The 20,418-nt window shown below is 42.7% G+C and overlaps 1 protein-coding gene across 12 annotated transcripts in view; it reads right to left on the reverse strand.

The window, feature by feature from the left end:
• MAP4K4 (mitogen-activated protein kinase kinase kinase kinase 4) overlaps nt 1-20,418 on the reverse strand; it is a 159,796-nt gene that overhangs the window by 67,750 nt on the left and 71,628 nt on the right. For all 12 annotated transcript variants that reach the window (XM_083854857.1, XM_083854862.1, XM_083854858.1 and 9 more), the window contains one exon: nt 15,845-15,901. In XM_083854857.1, coding sequence (XP_083710983.1) covers nt 15,845-15,901 — 57 coding nt within the window. The remainder of the gene's footprint in view (nt 1-15,844; nt 15,902-20,418) is intronic.

Here is a 20,418-nt window from a genome sequence, read left to right on the forward strand (position 1 = left end):
AGTCCAGACAGGAACAAGTGAGTCGGGCACCACCACTCAGATGGTGATGAGAAGAAAATGAGGTTTACTCAGTCCAAACTCTCCTGTGGCAGGCCCTACATCAACCACAAAGCCTGTAAGGGAAACCAGAGAGGCCAGGCCACCTCACCCGGAAAGAAAAAGCGCTGCAATAGTCTGGGAAGAGGTGGAAGCACACCCGCCACTCCATCCAGGCTGCTGCAACCCTCCCTGGGGCAGCAGTGGGTAACAACACCGCATCCTCAGGCTTGTGGTCAGGGGCTGGCTTTGGTTATTCCACTCGCTGGGCACCACACGTTCAGAGAGGGAGGTGACACAGAAAGGGGATATGTGTGTATGTGTGTTATGAGCCTGCTGTGAGCTGCTCTGGAGGATCTTTTTCTCAAGCAGGCAGTTCAGCCTGTAGCATAGCCCCTGTTAAAGCCCACTCCTGTAGCACAAGCCCCTGTTAAAAAGTGAAACTCAGCAACCTGACTATAAAACAAATGCAGGCATTACATGCTTTACTGAAATCCCCCAATATATAATATAATCTGATCTCCCTCAGAAAAGGTATTGGTTGGTTTGGTTTCTCCAGCCTGAAGCAGCCACCACATCTCATGTGCCAAGCATGGCCCCCCAGCCTGCCCAGCCATCATGAAAACTACACCTGAAGCAGTGCCTTCCTTAAGGATACAAACAAAAGTTTGGAGTTTAAAAATAAAATAAAATAAAATAAAAGCCAACAAAAACCAAGAAACACGGCCTCTCTTGTTCAGATAAATAAACTGGTCGCCTTCTTAGGGATTTTTCTGTTAAAATAGAAGTAATGCTATCACTGTAGAGTCTCAAGGGAAGATGACTCATGAGCAGGAAAGGGCCTGTAATTCTGTGCTCAGGGTATTCACCCCAACAGATATTACAACTTTTTACTATGCTAGTCTGGTAACATGATTAAGTGGCAGTCTGAAGAAATCTTCCCTTAATCACACTTGATTTGAAACCAAACTACAAGCAATTAACCCAGCCAAAATGCATGTGGGAGACGGGGAAGGCATTTATATCCAAAAGATGAACCTAGATTGTTTAGAGAGCTTCAAAATTCAGGAGGATAAGGTTCAAGGCACCGTATTTGCTCAGAGCAGAGCTGTGTGACAATGAAGTAATGCACAAAGGGACAGCTGCAGCATCCCTGCCAGCTCCAGCTCCACGACCAAGGCAAGGATCTGCTGGTTGGTTTGGAAACATTACCAAGCAGCATGGAAGCAGCAGAAATCCCACACAGCAAATCAGACCTTTCCTATAGCTGGAGAGAGGCAGCTAAGTGAAAGACCATGTGTTGCAGAAGTCAGCTTCTATCACACTAAGGTATGTGAACAAAGCCCATCATGGCTGAAGGCTCCTCTTCTGCAGTTTCCTGCAGCCTAGTCCCTCCAAAAGGCACATGTAGAAATCCCAAAGCTCACTCAAAAAGAAAAGTCTCACAGAAACTGATGGCTAAATTGGTTAGGCTTGTCTTTGCTAGTTTACTAAAAAATTATGCACCACTACAAAAAGCTTTTAGCTGTGCTTCGGCTGCCATGAATTGAAAAGTGAGGTTCAGGGGGTGCAGAATAAGAAAAGGAAGAATAGGGAGGCTATTATAGAGATAGAAAAACATATATTAGTAGAACCACCACTGATAATAAAAATAATGGGAAATTCTTAGGTTGTGGGTGCCTTTTTTTTTTTTCTTTAACAAAAATCCTTCCCCAAAACAGCTCCATCTGTAGTCTCTGAGCATCTGGGGCTTTCTGCCAAAGTGATCAGTAGCAAAGAGCTAGCATTTGTCTTTGAATCACAGCCATTATGTGCTTCAGTGTTCCCACACCACAGAGAAACTGGAGGCACTCACAAGTCCTCCTGGGCTAACCTGAGCCACTGCTCCAACGCACAAAGGATGAGGGCACTGATATGTGCTGCTGCATATAAAGGCAGGGCACGATGGGAAAAAAAAGGACATGGCTGGTTTTCATGACCTATAAAACTTCCTGACAAAGCAGGCTTGGCTGAAGGCAGCTCTCCAACTTGTTGGCAAGCCTCTCCAAAGCAAGATGCCCAGCTAAAGTTCTTTCATACAATACACCCCTTATTACTTCACACCTCTGTCTGGTTCATGAGCAGACACTCTTTCTGAGGAACCATAGAAGGTACATCCATGCAACAGTCATAACCCAGTTTTGGCCACCTCTCCACAGTGCTGGCCTGGAGCACATGCCCATGCTCACCTAACAACCTGCATGTTGCAGTTGCTTCCTTTCAGGAAAGTGCAGGGCTCTGCAAAATCCTTTAAGTGGTGTCAGCTGCCCACCAGCCCTACTTACCCCACACCTGTTTTATCATTCATCTTGTAAAGACAATTAAAAGAGAAGCTTAAAAAGGAAAAAAAAAATTGAAGGAAATTCCCTGAACGAAAGATGCAAAAAAATTGCTGAACACCAGTTAGCATAAGTCAAACGTCTCTGCTACAATGCTGTGTATCAGGTTTCAGAAGAAACTTTTGGCTCCTGACATCGTGTGGGAGGCAAGCAGATTTCTCCCTCTGAAGCCCTCTAGTGATGGCCAAAAGCAGAGCAATCAGGAGTGCAATCAGGAGGCAAAATGCAAAAAAAACACCTGCACAAGATATCACTGCTCATCTGCCACGCCAGGTGAGGATGGCCACGTTTCAAGGAGCACAGAAAAGCTCATGGAACCATGCTAAGCAGAGTGTTTATCCATGTGTGACTGTTTATCCATGCCCTAAGTAGCCGTTTGTCCTCCAAAGGCTGATGAATATGGGTATTTTTGTAAACCACCATGGATTAGACCTCTAATCCAAACAGGAACCAATCTATCCAGAGAGGTTCTCAATCAAGACTCACCCCTACCCCATCCCCAAAATAAAACCCAAAACCAAACCAACAAACAAAATACAAACAAAACAAAACAAACGAACAAACAAAAAAATCCACCCCCAAAACCCCTGGAAAATGCATAATAACATAGGCTTGATATTAAATATCTTCCTCCCCCCCCCCAATCTCAAACACTGAATTCCAACTTTTTGATCTATACTGACCCATAGCAATAGGCCCAATCTCTACTCTACACCAAATATACAGCTCCTGAATATATGAGTTCCCACAAGTATATTCCACACATGCATTATCAAGCTGCAGAGAAAACCAGTAGAAGAAACATCTTCATTTTTATTTAAGAAAATTTCTTATTAACTGCCAGTCAGTCTGCATCACTCTCTGGATCCAGCACTGCCTCAGGGATGCTAAGTATGCAGGCCTTTCCTATGAAACTGCAACACACTGCCCAAACCCACAGAATTGCATTCGTCTGCTTAATCAACCAGCTGTATGAAATTAATTTATTACAGAAATAGCTACATAAAATAAATAAAAAAAGGACATTGAGGGGCTGAAGTATGTCCAGAGAAGGGCAACAAGGCCTGTGAGGGGTCTAGAAAACATGTCCGATGAGACACAGCTGAGGGAGTGGAATAAGGAGGCTCAGGGGGGACCTCATGGCCCTCTACAACTGCCTGAAAGGAGGTTGTGGTGAGGTGGAAGGTCAATCTCTTCTGCTGGACCTTCAGTGAGAGGACCAGAGAAAACAGTCTTAAGCTGACACAGAGGCAATTCATATTAAGTATTAAAAAATTTCACTGTTCAGGTGGTCAGGTATTGGAACTGGTTGCCCAGGGCGGTGGTGGAGTCCCCATCACTGACTGGAGGTGTCTAACAGGTGTGTGGATCTGGTGCTGGCTGATGTGGATTGGTGGCTTAGGGGTTACAGAGATAGTGCCAGGTGAGCAGTTGGACTGGATGATCTTGTAGGTCTCTTCTAACCTTGGTGGTTCTTTCATTCTATGATTTTTTTTTGTACGTCAGAGTGGCAAATAATGAGATGTATCATATGTAAAAAATGTTAAGATGAGCAATGCTTCCCACAGCAAGGCCTGCTCTAACACCTTATATAGCTTAAGATCACTTTAAAGACAAACTGCCAATTTAAATCATATCTAACTACTGTGTGGAAGGAGAATGAGTGACATTCAGAGAATTAGCAATGGTACCATCCAAGCACACACAGCAGGGGCAGGCTGGGCTTTTGACTCTGGACTTCACTTAAAGCAAACAGATGTCTTTCAGAGGTAGATCTACTTTGGCTACCTGGATTAGCCCACTAAAGGGTTGTTTACTTTTGCCATTCACTAACCAAAGCACCGTTAAACTCAGGGTTAAGGAGGCTCTTTGCCTGCAAACACGGGGCATGATCCACAATGCAGTTCAGCTAAGCCAGCCTCCCACAGGTCACCATGTCAGAGGCAGCTGGCATCACACATCCTCACCCTCAAATCACATCACAAAAAAACATTACAAAGCCTCATCCAGCTTTTTTGGCTCCACCGTTTGAATTGAGCTTGCCACACAGTGGTTCTTTGCTCTGCTGTTATCCTGAACACTGGAATTCAGAATCACAATGAATGTTATGGAAATCATCCAAAGCAGAAAGTGAAGTAATTTCTAAGGCAAGCAAGCAGACTAAAAATAGCCTGTTGCACAGTGGAAAGAATCAGAGGGTAGGGGAACCCCTGCAGAAGACCTTTACACTCCCTTCTTTATTCCTAAATCTGCAGGTTGGAGCACTACGAACAGCCCCTCAGTGGTCACTGCAGGTGGCTGAGAAAGATGCAGCCAAGATGTTGGAAAGGTGTTGCCGCCGACTTTCCTCCTGCATTTGCCCTGCAAAGGGATGGCTGCGGGTTCCTCATGCAGCCTCACAGCTGTAACCCTGTGGGGATGCTGCTCGCAGGCCAGCTCCCAGAAGCTGCCACTTCCACTCCTCATCCTGCCTGGCCCCTCTCACCCACCCCCTGGCCAGCTCTACCAAGGGCAAAAAAATATATACACACATATATTTCCTTGCCACTGGAGTACGGGACGGGACCTGATAGATGCTGGGGGAAGGGAAGACCACAGACACCTATGTCAGGAGGAAGCACTGTTAAAACAACAGGATACCATCTGAACATTTACAAATAGAAAATGCAACTACTCCTCTTTTTTTTCCTGCCAAAGAGAGAAATATTTTCCTGAATTTACACACAGTTTGTTTACATTCGTAGGCACATTTGTTTGTTACATTTGTAGGCATTGAGTTTGCATTTACATGCTGATCCATTCAGTTTTACATGATCAGTGCAAACTCTTAAAATTTGTGTTGCAAATCAAGACTAGGCTAGGTACATTTCCCAATCTTTTAAATCAGAACTGGGGAGCAGCAGCAATTCTGACATAGGAACAGACATCTCCCTTAGGGACTCAAATTTGAGTGCGGGCTTGTTTGACCATGCAGCCCCCTCTGATCTAGAAATCAGTGTGACTCATCATTTTATAATCAATGCAAGGTTTCACATTTTAAAAATTGCTGCAAAGGAGTGTAGTAAGAGAAGCAGAAAGACAAATTCAGAATGAAAGCAAACTCATTTATAAAAATGATTTTGTCCCACAGGCTCAAAGAGAGGCAACTACAATAAATGCTAGTGAAAAGGGAGCTGAGGTAAAATATGCAAGAGACAAATAAAACCTTCTGTAATAATGCTGCCTCTGCATCAGTGTTTCCACAGCAGTGACTCAGGGCTGCCTGTCTGCCTGCAGCCCTGGCCAGGACGACAGGTTAGCACAGAGGGAGCCAAGCAGCCACCAGGATGCTCTCTCTCCCTGCTACCTCTGCTCTCTCTGCCCAATTACATTTCTATTCAGTAAAACATTCCACATGAGAAAATAATTTTCAGGGATCACGAATGCTCTCCTTTCTTACTCTTGCAGACAGAGCCATGGTGCTTAGCCAGGACAGTAATAGTTATCCAAAGGTCTGTGGGCTGCTGCATTTACACTAGGATTTCCACTTAGTTCTTACCACATTTAGAATCAAACACTAAAACTCAGTTCAGGAAGAAGGTGCTGCAGTGGAAAATACTCCTGCTGAAGAGAAAAACTTCAGAAACTCTTCATACACTAACCAACACACAAAAGCTAAGCTCACTTCTGGAACTGACCCTTCCACTAGGCAGAGAGAGGGACACTTGCACCCACCATCTTACAGAATGAGGTGCAAAAGAGAGCAGGCTATTGGAACTCCCACCTCCATCTTTTGCACCAGTTACGTGCTAGGTGAAGAAACTACCATTTTACCTGGTGGATGTGAGGCAAGACACAAAACCCACTTGCTTGCTTGCTGTCCACAGAGGTTCAGTAGCACTTCTGCTGTTAGCTTATTCACTTCTCACAGATTCATCTTGCAGAACAAAACACTGATGAAATGTTCAAGAAATAAAGCCTGACATTTAAAAAATGAACAGGTAAACATTGCAACAACAACAAAAAAGTGCCTCTGTGGCCAGACTCCCATTGCTCTAATCATGCTTGGAGCAGGATCTTAATAAGAGAGAGCAAGACTAAACCGTGTGCTTATTATGAAGCACCAATCTTTGCAATTTAATGACAACACCTTTGCACTTCTGTCTGAAGTATTTTCTGCTCTTTATCTACTGTTTTCTGACAGAGAGGCTACTTTTTATCTAGAGGTATGTACACAGGAGCCTTGTTGGAAAGGATTTGAGACACTTACGGGCTCTGGAGACAAATAGAATCCTCTCCTACACTGATCGACTAAACTAGTTTGCACAGCATCTCCAAGGCTCTTTTAACACTAGCTCAAATGTGTGCTTTCCAATGCGTATTTAAGAGATTGGGCACAGGGGAAGCAGAATGCTTTTAGGCACAAGGGCTGTGTTTATTGTGGTTACAAACAGCTTAGAGTACAATGAATTCCCAGGTCCTCAAGCATTAGCACTTGCTACCATAATCTCTAGATTCAGGAGCTGGGCTTTAAGACTTTATTTTAGCCAACAACTCCATACACAATCATTCAAACTGTGCCTTGCAAAAGAAGCACTGTCAAGGGACTTAGAAAAACATTTTTGTCTCATTAAATGTTGGAGAATAACACTGCTATTTTATCTTTACAGATACATAAGCACTTTTAGAAAGGAGGGGAGAGAGAGACCACATAGGACAATCTCAAATGTACAGTACGAGATTTGTGGACCCATAAACTAAAGAAGGAAATAGAGGAGATTTTAAAATGCTTGAAAGTAGTTTGCATGTGCTACACTGCACAGAACTTTTTCTTTAAATAAAAATGAAGTGATCTATCTTCTCGTGATTTACTGCAAAACAGTGGCCAGCTGACTGATAATGGAAGGTGGCTAAGGTCTGCCTACCATTTTCAAAGCAGAGGCTATAAATTTCAGCCCCTCCCTTCTCCATGCAGCCTGCCAGTTTTCACATAACTTGTCAGGACTTTGTATCTCCGGAATTTCTCCTCTTCACTAAACTTGGCTGAAGTCAACCAGCAGATCCAAATGCTATTTGGTGGAAAAGAAGGCAGGACACACTCAGTATCACCAAGAAGCCTCATTTCCTTAGGAAGTCAAGATAAAAATATGGAATGCTGCAGCAAAAACAGGAGGCGCCCACAAGGCAGGTGCAGCTTATGAAAATACAATTAAACACAGTCAAGAGAGATTTCATTTCAAGCAGATATATCCCCTTTAATATAAACAGAGAATTAATGCCTCTGATTTTGATCCTAATGCCCAAGCCAGATTTTAAAGTGCATCTCTGAAAGATAGCTGCTTATACTGGACCTGGGATATTCTGGTTGCCTATGCAGACAGGAAGGACACTCAGCAGACCCAAGATCAGCCTAGAAACCTGCCAAAAATGAAAGCACAATGCTCTGTCACAATCCTTATTGGCTTCACTCTGTCCAAACTGGCAAGGGCACACATGCTTCAACACTGTATTGACAGGGTTGCCTTATTATCCTGGAGTAGACAGTATGTCTGACTCACTGGGGGTAAATTGAGCTGCGCTCTGTGTCTGATAGAAATTATATAAAATGCAGCCCCATGCCTTTTGCTATTAACTACACACAAAACATTTGTTTCCCATCAAAACTTGAACCTCCTTAGACAGCTGAGACAATGAGAGCACGGCACTGGGGAAGGCAGTGGCAAACCACCTGCACTGAGGCCACCTGTACAAATGCTCCTCTTGGCTCAGAAGAAATGCTCCATCACTAGAATTTGCACAGGTTATTACTGCTCAAATTCATGTTAGAGCAGGCATGACTGGTAGGTGAAATATCTCAGCTGTGAAAGAATCTGCATGCTATCCACAGTGAGCCTTCACCACTGTAAGTATTAGAGTCCAGGACACAGATTGATGCTAGCAGTCATTTGTATACATACGAACACGTGTCATCCTTGTCAATGCTAACAGCAGAACTTCAGGTATCAAGCCTAATGACTGAAGAAAAATAGGCAGACCGTAAGAGCTTAAATGCTAAGTATTGCCCACCTGGATAGGTACAGTGCCCAAGGATGGTAACAGACATCAACAAATTCACCTAGGTGACTTACTCATTCTTTCTCAGTGTGTCACTGCTGCTGCACCATCAAACCAAAGGAAAGAATTTTTTAAACAAGTCCAGACTTGTCCAAAGAGCTCAAGACTTGCAGAGAGATCTTAATATGCAATCCTGCCCTTTTGCCTATAGAAGTCAGCTGTAGTCCTTTCCATTACGCTCCAATACTAAACACGTGGTCTCACATACAGATCTCGGTGCCACAGCTGAATTATATCCTGAGCACTGTCTGCTCTGCTATAGCAGAGTGTTATCTGGTTCTCTTAAAGCCAGGTAAAAGCAAAATTTTAAAGCTGTCTCCCCAAAACAAAGGAGACACTTGTAGTTACACTCCAAACTACAGCAAAGTTCCCTTTATGTGGCCATAACTTTAGGTTGTGTCATCTAAACTACATATCAATTTACAGAGCACTGGTAAAACATTTTCTGCTAGACAGGACAAGAACCTTGCACATTAGACATAAGCATATAGATGAGGAGAAGGGAGAGGTAACACTGCTTTCTTTACACTTTATTCACACTGTGTTCCACAATCAACTCTGAGTATGAAGCCATTGCCCAGCCTAAACTCAAAAAGCCATTCAACAGGAATCCTACTAAATGAGCACCATGAAGCTTTTACAGCTAAAGCTCTATTGCTGTTAAAAGATGCTGCAATGGTGCCCTCAAGGATCTTCATGGCAAAAGGAAAACAGCTGTTTATTTCAGCCTTGAAACAGTCAGGTTTCCAAAACAAGCTTGTTAAAATATATAGAGAGGTATGCCCACAAGGACAACTGAGGATAGACTGTGCATGCAAACCGTCTTCCTCTCAGGTGGAAATCTTGCATAAGGAGAAAACTTATGTTGAAATAAGCAGACAGAGAAACAAGCAGGTATTAATGTTTTACATTTATTTTCTTCTCTCCCCTTTGCCAATTTTTCCCTCAAACACATAGTATCAGTGTAAAGTTGCTCTTCACAGAGACACAGCAATGCAGAGCCTTAGTGCTCAACATCAGCTCTCTCCAGCAGTATAATTTTCCAAGCTGCTTGGTAACAGCCACAGCTTTTTGCCCTGATCTCGAACCATCTGTGAAGCTCCCTATTGAGTCTTCTTGCAACTGCATTAAACCAGACATCTTCCCCTTTCCAAAAAAGCTTCTCCAGCCTGACAATCTTGCTAGCCACCTGAATAATCAGATGAAGAGTGTGAAAGTTTGCTCTTTACCCAAACTGGTGCCAGCACTGCTCCAGGAATTTTCTTGGATTGTGTCCAGAAATTGCAGCTCTGACTTAAACCAGGTGTTAGACATATCTGCCTTGTTGGGAGATAAAGTCACTGCTCCTCTTAAGGACAAAAGGTTCTTTATCGTTAAATGTCATTCTACTCTGTTAGAACTGTGGGCTGGCAATCGAAGAAATTTCCCAGCCACCCAGGGCAGAGGTGTTGCAACATGTCTGGCACCCCTGCAAGGCTCTAGACACAGCCCTTGCCCTAAAGATGGACAGAACCACCTCTGTCTAACCCCAACGGGAGTCTTGCAGAAAAAGGGCAGCATGGAGCTGCAACAGAGCTTGGTCCCACACAGACATCAGCCAGCACCCCAGGCTGAACCTCCTGGCACCAGGTCCATGGTAAAGCAGAGGGAAGAACTGTGCCAAGCTGCTGGGTAAGGGCATGCAGCAGAGCTAGGTGAGGGATCTCAATTAAAGAAGGAAATAGTCAATTATACAAATGCTCAGCAGCTCAAAAAAGGCTGCCCTACTGGCTGCAAGACTATTTTAGCTCTTTTTGACCTTCTCCAAAACCAGATGTTACAGCTCAAGGGACCACTCTGTCCAACTCCTCTGAACTGCAATATATAGTTCCCAGCAGCTTTTTGTTTGGTTTGGGTTCTTGGGTTTTTTTGTTTTGTTTTTGGCTTTTTTGGGTTTTTTTGATTTTTTCCTAATCCCTGAAAGAGATCAGAGGTTAATCAGCTTCAGGAGAACTGGACAGCAGGGCTATCAAGATTGTAAATAGCTTTCCTATTTATTTCTTTTCCATGGAATGATTCTTTATTTTGCCAGGTAACTGTTTAACCAAAGACTGCAAAATGTTGTACAGACTAGTAGCAAGCGATCTCTTATTTCAGGGACAAGCAAGCAGAATGTCAGTACTCTCCATGGAACAATCTGGATTTTTAGGTCCCTCATCCATTTTCCCCAATCCATATTAAGAAGAAATTACTCCTATGAAACACTGGAAGGGCAAAGGCTTTTGTAACTCTAGTGACTTTAGGTTTGCTTTGGCTAACGTCACAGTAAGTACAGCCATGGACTGGTACATAAGTACTTTATCAGGAAACTGCACTAAGCCAGATAAAGCCAGGTAAAGCACTGCAATGCACTGCAGCAAAGCACTGCACTCATATCTCTAAACTAAAGGATCTCTAAAAGGATGGCTCTTATTCAGCTTCTCCAGGCTGGCTTGACTCAGCTGTTCTGTTGCATAGGGCCATAGGATCTGTATTTCCCAATTTTCCGGAGTAAGCCATGAACTTTTTTCCCTCCTCCCTTCAAACAGATTAAAATCCATGGTTTATCTTTGAGTCTTCACAGGGAAAACAAGAACATACATAATAGGGCAAACTTTTGGTTTGGCTCAGTATTTAATTTTCCCCTCATTTTGTCTTCAGGTTTATGTGGGAACCCACATTTTTATTTATCTGTCTGTTTTTGTAGTTTTTCTGCAGTTTCTGTAGTTTTTTGTAGTTTTTCTGCAGACTGCTTTGAGATGTCCTATGAAAAATGGAAAAATTATCCACATGACTGTAGTTTATACTGCCATGCAGGCCGTAAGATAAAGACTCACAACAAACAAGTGACTTTTCCTATTGTAAACAGAAATAAGCAGTCAGCAGAGTAAGGAAGATGGCAAAGGGAACCTTTCCTGTCTAGGTATGGGAGATGTGCCATGTTTCTCTGCAGGCCTAGAGGCTTTGGTCTGAGGTTGTTAATTTTTCTGCAGAGGACACAAAGAAATAGCAAGACAGGCAAGCACCAAAAGCAATCCAACTTCTTTCATAAATCAGCAGGATACAGTATCCAGTTGTTTACTTAGCATAATTTTACACAGACTAGATTGGACAAGTCATGAAACACTGGGCACAAGAGCTGAGAAATGCTGCTATTAAAAAAGGCATGTGGAAAACTTTCCCAAGGGATGCCAAGAGTGTGTGTGGGAAGAGGTAGGAGGAAGAAGCAGCAGAGTCAGGGGTTATAACAAACAGAAGAGAAGCAATTGTGTTTTTCCCTCAAAATCAGTTACTAAACTTTTCAAAGAGAAAAGCATTGCTGGAAGCAGAACACAGGAGTGACACTGGAAACAACCATGTAGCTGCAAGGAAAGGCTCCAAAGCAGTTAAAGCAGAGTCAAGCTTTAGGATGCAATGCAAGTTAACAGCTTGGATGCAGGAGATTTGCCAAGTAAGCTTTGCTAAGGTTTTAAATGCTATTTGCTTCACAAGAAAACAGATTCTTCTAACTGAACAGAGACTGCCAAATCTTAGGAGGCACGGCAATCTTGCAATCATGGAAACCTAACAGTATGGTCAGTGAGTAGAAGGGATCAACACGGACTGAACATCACCTTCTCCAAACCAATGTCACAAAAGGAAGAGACCTTACAATAGCAAGAATAATGACAGATTACATATAATGCCTCCTTCACAACAAGCACGCAGCATGAGATTCATCCTACATGTGTAGATTTTGTAAAACAATTTTTAAAGTGCACATATGCTGAGAGTTTGCACTGTTCCCCTTTTACGGTCATTGGGCTCATTCCAACAAGGAATAAGAATAGCTTTCCATTGATGAGAACTGGTGGGTTTTTTGTTTTTATTTATTCTATGCTCCAGTGAAATTTTTTCAGCCTACATGCACTGCAGCTTTGCCCTCCAAAAGTGAAAAGAAAACCCACCTGTGCACCATTCTGTAGCAAAACCTATAGATCTTTACGTCTCACAGTTCCATTAATGCTTGCTTTAGGGCTGTAGATCTAAATATCTGTAAAGATCCAGTCCTCTAAGTCTTTCCCTTATTTGTTTAGAAAGGAGGAAAGTAGAAGAGGCAGAGAAGTTTTATGCACATCAACATTCCCCAACATTTCAGGCAGCAGAACTAACTAGTCATAATTTATTCAAAGATCAAGCTGATAGGCTTCAGCCCACCTCCTCTTTTCTCATCCTTGCCACCATTCTTTTCAAAATTAAAATCTGAAGAGAAAACCACAAGAAAAGATGAGAAGGATGAAGAGCATTTCCACAGTGCCATGTGCACTACAGTGCTGTAGGCTTCCAACGCCTCTAGTCAGAGGTTATACTACCTCATTTTCTTCATGCCAACCAAAACTTTTTAAGGAAAGCACTCACTCTGACTTTGACACCCCTTCTGTTTGGGTGATCAAAGCTCTACAGCCCAGAACTGACATAACTTCACTGATCCTGAGCAATGTGTGAGTTGCAGAATCATGGCCTTGAAAACCAAAAATCTGGGGTGTGCCCACAGAGCATGCCAATACATTAGGTTTTCTAATTTGTTAAGCATTTGGCAAAGCAAGCACTGGATCAGAGGTATCCCAGAAGAAAGGAAGTCTTGTGTCTGTTCTCAGTTCAGGTTAGTCAGAATAATCAGATACCTCCCATGGCACCACTTGAATTTAAGCGAAAGGCATAACACTGCCAATAAAATATGCACATAGGCACACATCACATACAGTTTCAAGGAACCACTCATCAGAAAACCGAAATTTCAGCTTTGCGAAAGTTTCCATTCAAGCTTCTTTCTCCATGGGCATGGATATTACCATTAGCAGTTCATCTAACTGTAGCTCTTAAAGCAGGCAAAAAGGTGAATTTTTGGCTGTGGTTCCCTTGGCATTTCTTCTGGAACAGTGCTACGGGTGGCAGTCACTGCCTTCTCTGTCCCCATGTTTTCTCCTCCAACTGTCCCTGTAAGTTGTGGTGAGCTAGAACCAGGATGGACTTGCATTGTTTGCCAGCAAAGGAGGTGTTCGTGAAACAAACCCTTGAGGAACTGAAGCTATGGCTTGAGGATATGGCCATCTCTGGCAGAAACATCAATTTAAGCTACTGCCCTTTCTCCCTGATGGCCAGCAGTGGCTCTTTTCCAGTCTCATGCCACCTTCTTCATAGCAACCACACCAGAGTTTGCAATATCATGTCCTGAACTCAATCAATGAACCAATCCAGGCTACAAATAACCAGGAAGAGGAGTAAGAGTATTTTAAAACTGGAACCAGAGCCCATTCACTGATCCAGGTCACCACCTGGCCCCAAGGCAGCTGTGTCAGCACAAGTGTTGGGAAATGGGCAAGGAACCAGCAAGCAAGGCTGGACTAGAACATCCTACAGCCACATCTGCCACTGAGAAAATGGAACAATGCAACAGTATCACCCATGCCTGGTGTTAAAAAGTGGAGCTGACTAAGTACAACTTGGAAGAATTTACATATCTTTAGTGTCTGTGAGCTCTTTACTTTGAAGCAAAAACACATGAGCTCCACTGGTAGGAATGACAATGCTTTTAAGCTGCATGGGGCTAACATCTCCAAACTCCTCTCTCTGACTACCCTTCATCCCCTAAAAAAGCATTGCAATTACGATATAAAAGAGAGTGCCAATATACAACTTATTTTTCCAAACCAGACAAAAATTACAGTAAGTTTCAGAACTTAAGCTATCTCCTGCAATATGAGCTTAACCATACTATAGACGGCACTTTTCAACTGTTTTCCTTTTTCTGTGCAACCTCTCTATTACAACTATTTATGATTAATACATGCTATTAAAAACAGAGGGAGTGTTCAGTAGAGCCAATCTTAGTATTATGGAAGAAGCCATTGTCATGCACAGTCCAGCAAGCTGCCCTGTGTAAAACTGCTGCACAAATGAGAACATTTGCTGTGCAAAGAACATTCACTGTGCGTCAATGTACCTTCATTCTTCTCTGGTTTCTCTGCTTTTTAGCTGCAGCAAAAAAAGCATTGCCTCCTCATGAAGGCAGCCTTTGAAAAACTTCAGCTGAAAATTGATCTTATCAAGCCATCTGACAAAAAAAGGAATACCTAGCTGTTGGCAGACACAGCAGCTGAAGTTAGAGAGCAGCAGCCACACTGCCCATTGATCACTAGAGATTCAGAGATAAGACTGAAGTCCTATCAGTTGACCTAACCCTGCCTCTTGTTTTTCTCCTCTCCTGCCTGTTTACCCACTACATCCCACCACTTATCTGGGACCTCGTGCCCAAGGCCATTTTTACTTGTTGCACCTATACACACACTAAGCTATAAAATAATCTGAAGCAGTATTCTTGCAGAAGTTTTGCTTGCCATAACCATTGCAGCCAAGGACCCCCTGCTCTGTACAATGTACACACATTAATGTAATTACTTCCCCTGTGTAACTGAGGAGCACAGAAGAATATGGCAGTTTGAAAAGGCACAACCTCTCTACAGAAGAGCAAAATCAGTCAAGCTTTGCAGATATCACATGGGAGGATCTAATTTGATTTTAAATTTGAAGCTGTTAATTTGTGAATGGAGCTCTATATAACACAAATAGAGTAACAGGGAGAAGCCCATGCTTTTTTTCATCTGTTTTGAAGACTTAACTTAAACTGACTGCTTTTTGAACAACATGATCTGCAAGACACACAAGGATTCAAACATGGACATATATTTTTTTATTTCTTTGACTGGGTTAATTTCCCCTTTTCCCATCTAAAGTCCCACAGTAAATCCCCATGGGTCAGTTACTACAACTACTTTACATTGCTGAATTCTGTTGGCAACCTGCTCATCATTCCTGCAGATGTTTCTGCTTTTTGGCTTCTTGGAATTACAATGGACTCATTCCTTTGAATGAATATATACCTTCTGTAGGCTGCAGATGTACCAGGGAGAACACTGTTCTCTACATCAAGCAGACACCTCTTTTTTGGTAAAAGCAAGATGATACATTTCAGAGAAAAAAGTGGGAAGCAAGCAATCTGAACTCTTTCCCCTTCTTCCAAGAAATTTCTGCAAAGAGAGTGCTACATGCATCCGTATGCCCTGGGACTAGACAATGCAATTTGTAAAGGCCAAACACCCCAGCACAGAGGTACACAGAAATCTCAGGCAGATGGACTGGAGAGGTCAGGTCCTGCAAGCAGAGAGCAAACATTCACAGGCAAAGACCATGCCTTTCAACAGAAATATGAGGTAAACCTTACATCATCTAATTATTAAATTTTACATGTTGCTAATAAAGCAGAAGGTTCCTCTACTCACCTCAGTAACATCCATGACTTTGATGGCAGCCAGCTGACCCGTTTTGACATGGCGACCCTGAGTAAGACAGAGAGAGAACAGTCAGCGCCAGCATCTCACAAATCCCTTCAGCTAACACAGAGCAAAACACTTGGACAAGAGTTCCAGTCACAGAGTTTTCCCCAGCTATGCTGGACTCTTCTGGTACTTCCTAGGAAATATTACAAATATTCTAGATGGCTAAAACAATAGCAAATTTAAAGTGTTCCTCTTCATATTTTAGTACCATTTCTTTTTGTCCACATTAAAATGATGATTATCAAGTACAAACTGGTTATATTCACGGCTTCTCTTCTGTTTACTTTGGCAAAGTTCGTCATCCATAATGATAGTTTATTAACATGTCAGAATAAATTCCATGTGTTGCATATTTTATTTTTATGAACCAATGCCTAGTACCTAGGTGATGTATTATATGCTTCACCTAGTAAGCATGATTAGCCCATGCTTAGGGCTTACAGACATTTCTCACTGGTTTAGTCTTCCCAAGTGAAAAACATGAGGTTTTCTGCAAGGGATGCATCAGACCTGCAAGAGCTCTCTTTGCTTGCCTCACAATGGCAAGACAAGAACAAGATGTCATCTCCCTTCAGCTACACCACGGTATGGGTACAGTTTCTCAGTACAGCTGGAGCTGAGTTAATAGATCCCAGCTCCTGCAGCAGGGAGCTCCTACCCTTCCTTCCTCTGCCTCCTTCCAGCCTCCTGTCACATATTTCTCCCAGGAGCACAGAGCTCCTTCTGGCACTCATTGTATCATATGATAAGCTGATTGAGATCACTAAAATGGCAGAAAGTTAACACAGAAAAAGCAAACTGCGGGGTGGGGCAGGGGATTGCAGTCCAGGAAATTAAACTGGTTTCTTCTGCAGTGGAAACAGAGCCAGAGCCAGCAGGATGCAGATCACAGGGCTGGGAGGCAAGCGGCATGGCAGGCCCCTCCAGCCCTGGTGGGCTGTAACTCACCTCAGCTGACTTCTAACAAAAGCCTTTTTCTCTCTAGTGTATGTTTACATAAGGTAGAGACATCAATTAGCTGTTGTGTATTTTTTTTTCTAAACAGCCACTTAGAAATGGTCCTAATATTGGTATTTTCCAGCTCTCCACTTAACACTCAGCAGTGTAACACCCAGCAGTCTAACCCAAGCCAGTCAAACAGCCCAGTCTCCCAACTGCTTTCCCAGGCACCATCTCCAAAGGTTCTTACCTGCATCAGCCAAGCTGTCCAGCAACTGGTATGCCCATTAAATTTCTGCACTTTTATCACAAATAATGATAAGAACTCAATGGAACATTTAACTGAAGTCACAGATCCTTTATTTCTCTCCTTACCAATTTCTGAGTTTCCTAGGCAGAAACCCATATGATGGACATGAATAGTGTATTTTTTTGCCTGGACTAACATATTAATCTCTTTACAGGGTCTTTTGAGATTGGCATCCCAGACCACTAGTCTCTTTAGAGAAATCCTGACCCTTTCACACCTTATGATGCCCTCCATGGAGGTAATGGCCAGGTATTGCTGGTAGATTCAAAAAGATGAAATGCAGAATTCACTGCCTCAGCTTTCTTCCACAACTCTTCTTGTGCTCCACTCTCCCCCTTACTAACCAATCCACATGCTTTCTATAAATACATTACTGTGCTCAGGCTTTTGCTTGCTCTGTAAACTTGCTTTACTGCAGGCATTTCTTTTTACAGCTTGGTCTCAAGCTGGTTTTGATTTTGAAACAAAGTTAGGGGTCTTAACATGCACGGTAGCCAACACTGACCTCACCTTGACCTTACTACTTCTTGAACCAAAGTCTTTCAGCAAGCCCAGGAGATTTCCAACTCCAGTTTCCCACCCTGGACCTCTGCCTAATGACAAAAGCCTGTGGTCTTCTCTTCAAGACTTACCATCCCACAAGGAAGGAGGGGAAACCGGCTTACACTGAGGTGGAAAAATGCCTACTCTCACCTCTACCCCCATTTTCCAAAGCTTTGTTGAAGGAATTTGAAAGCCCGAGGACATGGGAAGTACAGTTTTAAATACAAAAAGAATATGCTAAAGATAATAGAGAAACAAAGACATCTCTGAGGAAAAAACCCTCACAACATTAAGGAGGTCTGAGGAGAGAAACTCTTTTAAAAAAAGCAGTGAAATACAGTTCCCCATTCACTCTGCAGCAAAGTGGAGGTACTAAAATGGTGGCAGAACATACTCAAGCAGAAAATGTGGCATGCAGAAGAGAGAAGTAGCATGATGCCATTTTCATGGCATTTTTGATCTATTTAACTTTTTAAATCTACTAACTACTGGTGGGCTTGCTATTTTCAGAGAGACACCTAAAATTTCCCAGTGCTCAACTTCACAGCTTTTCTGAAGTCAATGTTCTTCCCCGTAAGACTGGCCCACTCGGGATGACTAATGTGCACCAGCCCCTACCATCCTTCCCCTGCAGCTTTACGGGATCCGGCTGGTGCCTCCATGAGCGTCCCTATGAAAACTGGGGCCAGCTACGGCAGAACACAGCCACTGCTCATGTTTCACTTTGCTTCTTCTGGGAGGGGAAAGGCTTCTACATAATCCTCCTAAGGGACTGAAAGCAAGGGAACTGCAGAGTGTGGGAAGTGTGGTCTGCTCAGTATCCCAGACCAAATTTGAACCCTGGTCACTTCAGAATACTGTTTAAAATTACTCCAAATACCCTTTTTGTATGTATGGAGCACTCATATTCTAAAAATCTACAACATATGGGGAGGAGGAGGGATGGCCTGCATGACATTAATTTATATGAGAGAAGTAAAAAGACATTTTGAAGTCACACTCTTTTCATTAAAAATATTTTCAGAGGGCAGGAAAAAAACAAACATTACAAGCACAGCATATAAGCATGAGCAGAGTATTTGTTTGTTTGTTTATCTGCTTAACAGTTCTGTTCAAGAACAGACCTGTCAAACTATTAACATGCTGATATAATTTTGCTTGCAACATGAAATGGCTAAGCATTCCCATTTTGGAAACCAATCGTCAGATTTTCATAGCCAGCTTTTGCTTTGGAAAAATTTGCCTGTGTTAAAAAAGAGTCATAATAAAATTGCAACGTTGACTGAATGTGAAGAAAGAACTGCAGAAATCATAGATGGGAGAAACCCTCTGAACTCAATCTCCTGGGATTAAAATTCATTTGAATTCTGCTCACAGGGCACTTGACAAATGCAGTAACCAACAAGGCTCTATCCAGACACCATATCTCAGCAACACTGCTCCACTGGGATAACATTCGTCATGCAGAATGAGGCCTCTGCTTCAGTACAGTGTGGACACACAGCCCCTCAGGGCATCCAGGGATCCTCATCCCCATGGCAAGACAGAGCTTCTTGCAGCTCTGTTTCTCCAGGCAAATTGTTGGCAATTACCATCTGGACATCTGAAAAGTTCTGCAATATTGCAAAATGCAGCCCCATGCTAACTGAAAACAGCAGTTTCTTAAAATATTGCTAGATGCCAAATATCAGAAGCTGAGGATCACAAGATACTGTCCCATAGCCAGAACGTTGTTGCGGATATGAAATGTGCAATGAAGACAACAGCAACCTAGAAGCATCTTGCTAAGCATAAGGTGACTGTCTCCAGAGCCAATGGACTGAGGAAGCTGCAGAGGTTTTTTCAATAGTGGCAGCAACAGGCAGAAAAGGCTACATTATCCTGGGAGTGAGAGTTTGCCTCTTACTGGGTTTCAGCATCAGAACCACAAGAAAACATCAGCAGTGTCAGCTCATCCCCATGGAAATGAGCCCACCAACACATTCCTTTCATTTAGACCACATTAAGATTTTATTCACCAAAATTTCTGAACTGCTTCTTGTTTCTTACACATTCTCCCCACTTTTCTCTCCCTCATTTCATGGTTCTATTCATATTAAAGCACTTGGTTTATCCTCCCAAGGAAGCAGCATAAGAATATTTTTAAGAGTGCTACTTGTACCACTGCATTTTTAAATGGCCTGTTGGGATGAGGAAGTCAATGGAATTGAGAATGCCAACCTCAAATCTTGTCCTGTTTCTTCTCATGCAGATGACTGCAAGCTCATTTACATAGAGCTGTAGTTCTCATCAACACAGCAAATCTGCAGCATTTAACTGGATCTTAAAGTGAATCCACTACTTAAGCACATTCCTAGTCACTAGTCACGTCTGATAACAAATACGGTGTTTATTTCTCATCTCAGTGGGCTTTGTGCATGTTGAAAAGCAGAGAGGACAAGGGGAATCCGTGGTAGACTGCCAAGATCTGCAGAACATTATAAATTTCAAGCCTTCCCACACTCTCCAAGTCAGTTAATACACCTACTTCTTGCCTCTTTCTTCCTTTGCACAGATTATTACTGTAAAATTTTAGTTTAGAAAGGTTTAAAGGCAAGTGGTGTTATGTGCTGTTTTTCATGGTGCTTTTTTTCTCTTGTGCCTTAATGTTATCAAAGAACTATGCAAATGAAGTGCAAAAGAAATTCTATCAGCTAATTTACCTCTTCCCCCTCTCCCCAATTAT

The sequence above is a fragment of the Zosterops lateralis genome (assembly GCF_965231275.1).
Source record: "Zosterops lateralis genome assembly, chromosome: 2".
Lineage (NCBI taxonomy): Eukaryota > Metazoa > Chordata > Aves > Passeriformes > Zosteropidae > Zosterops > Zosterops lateralis.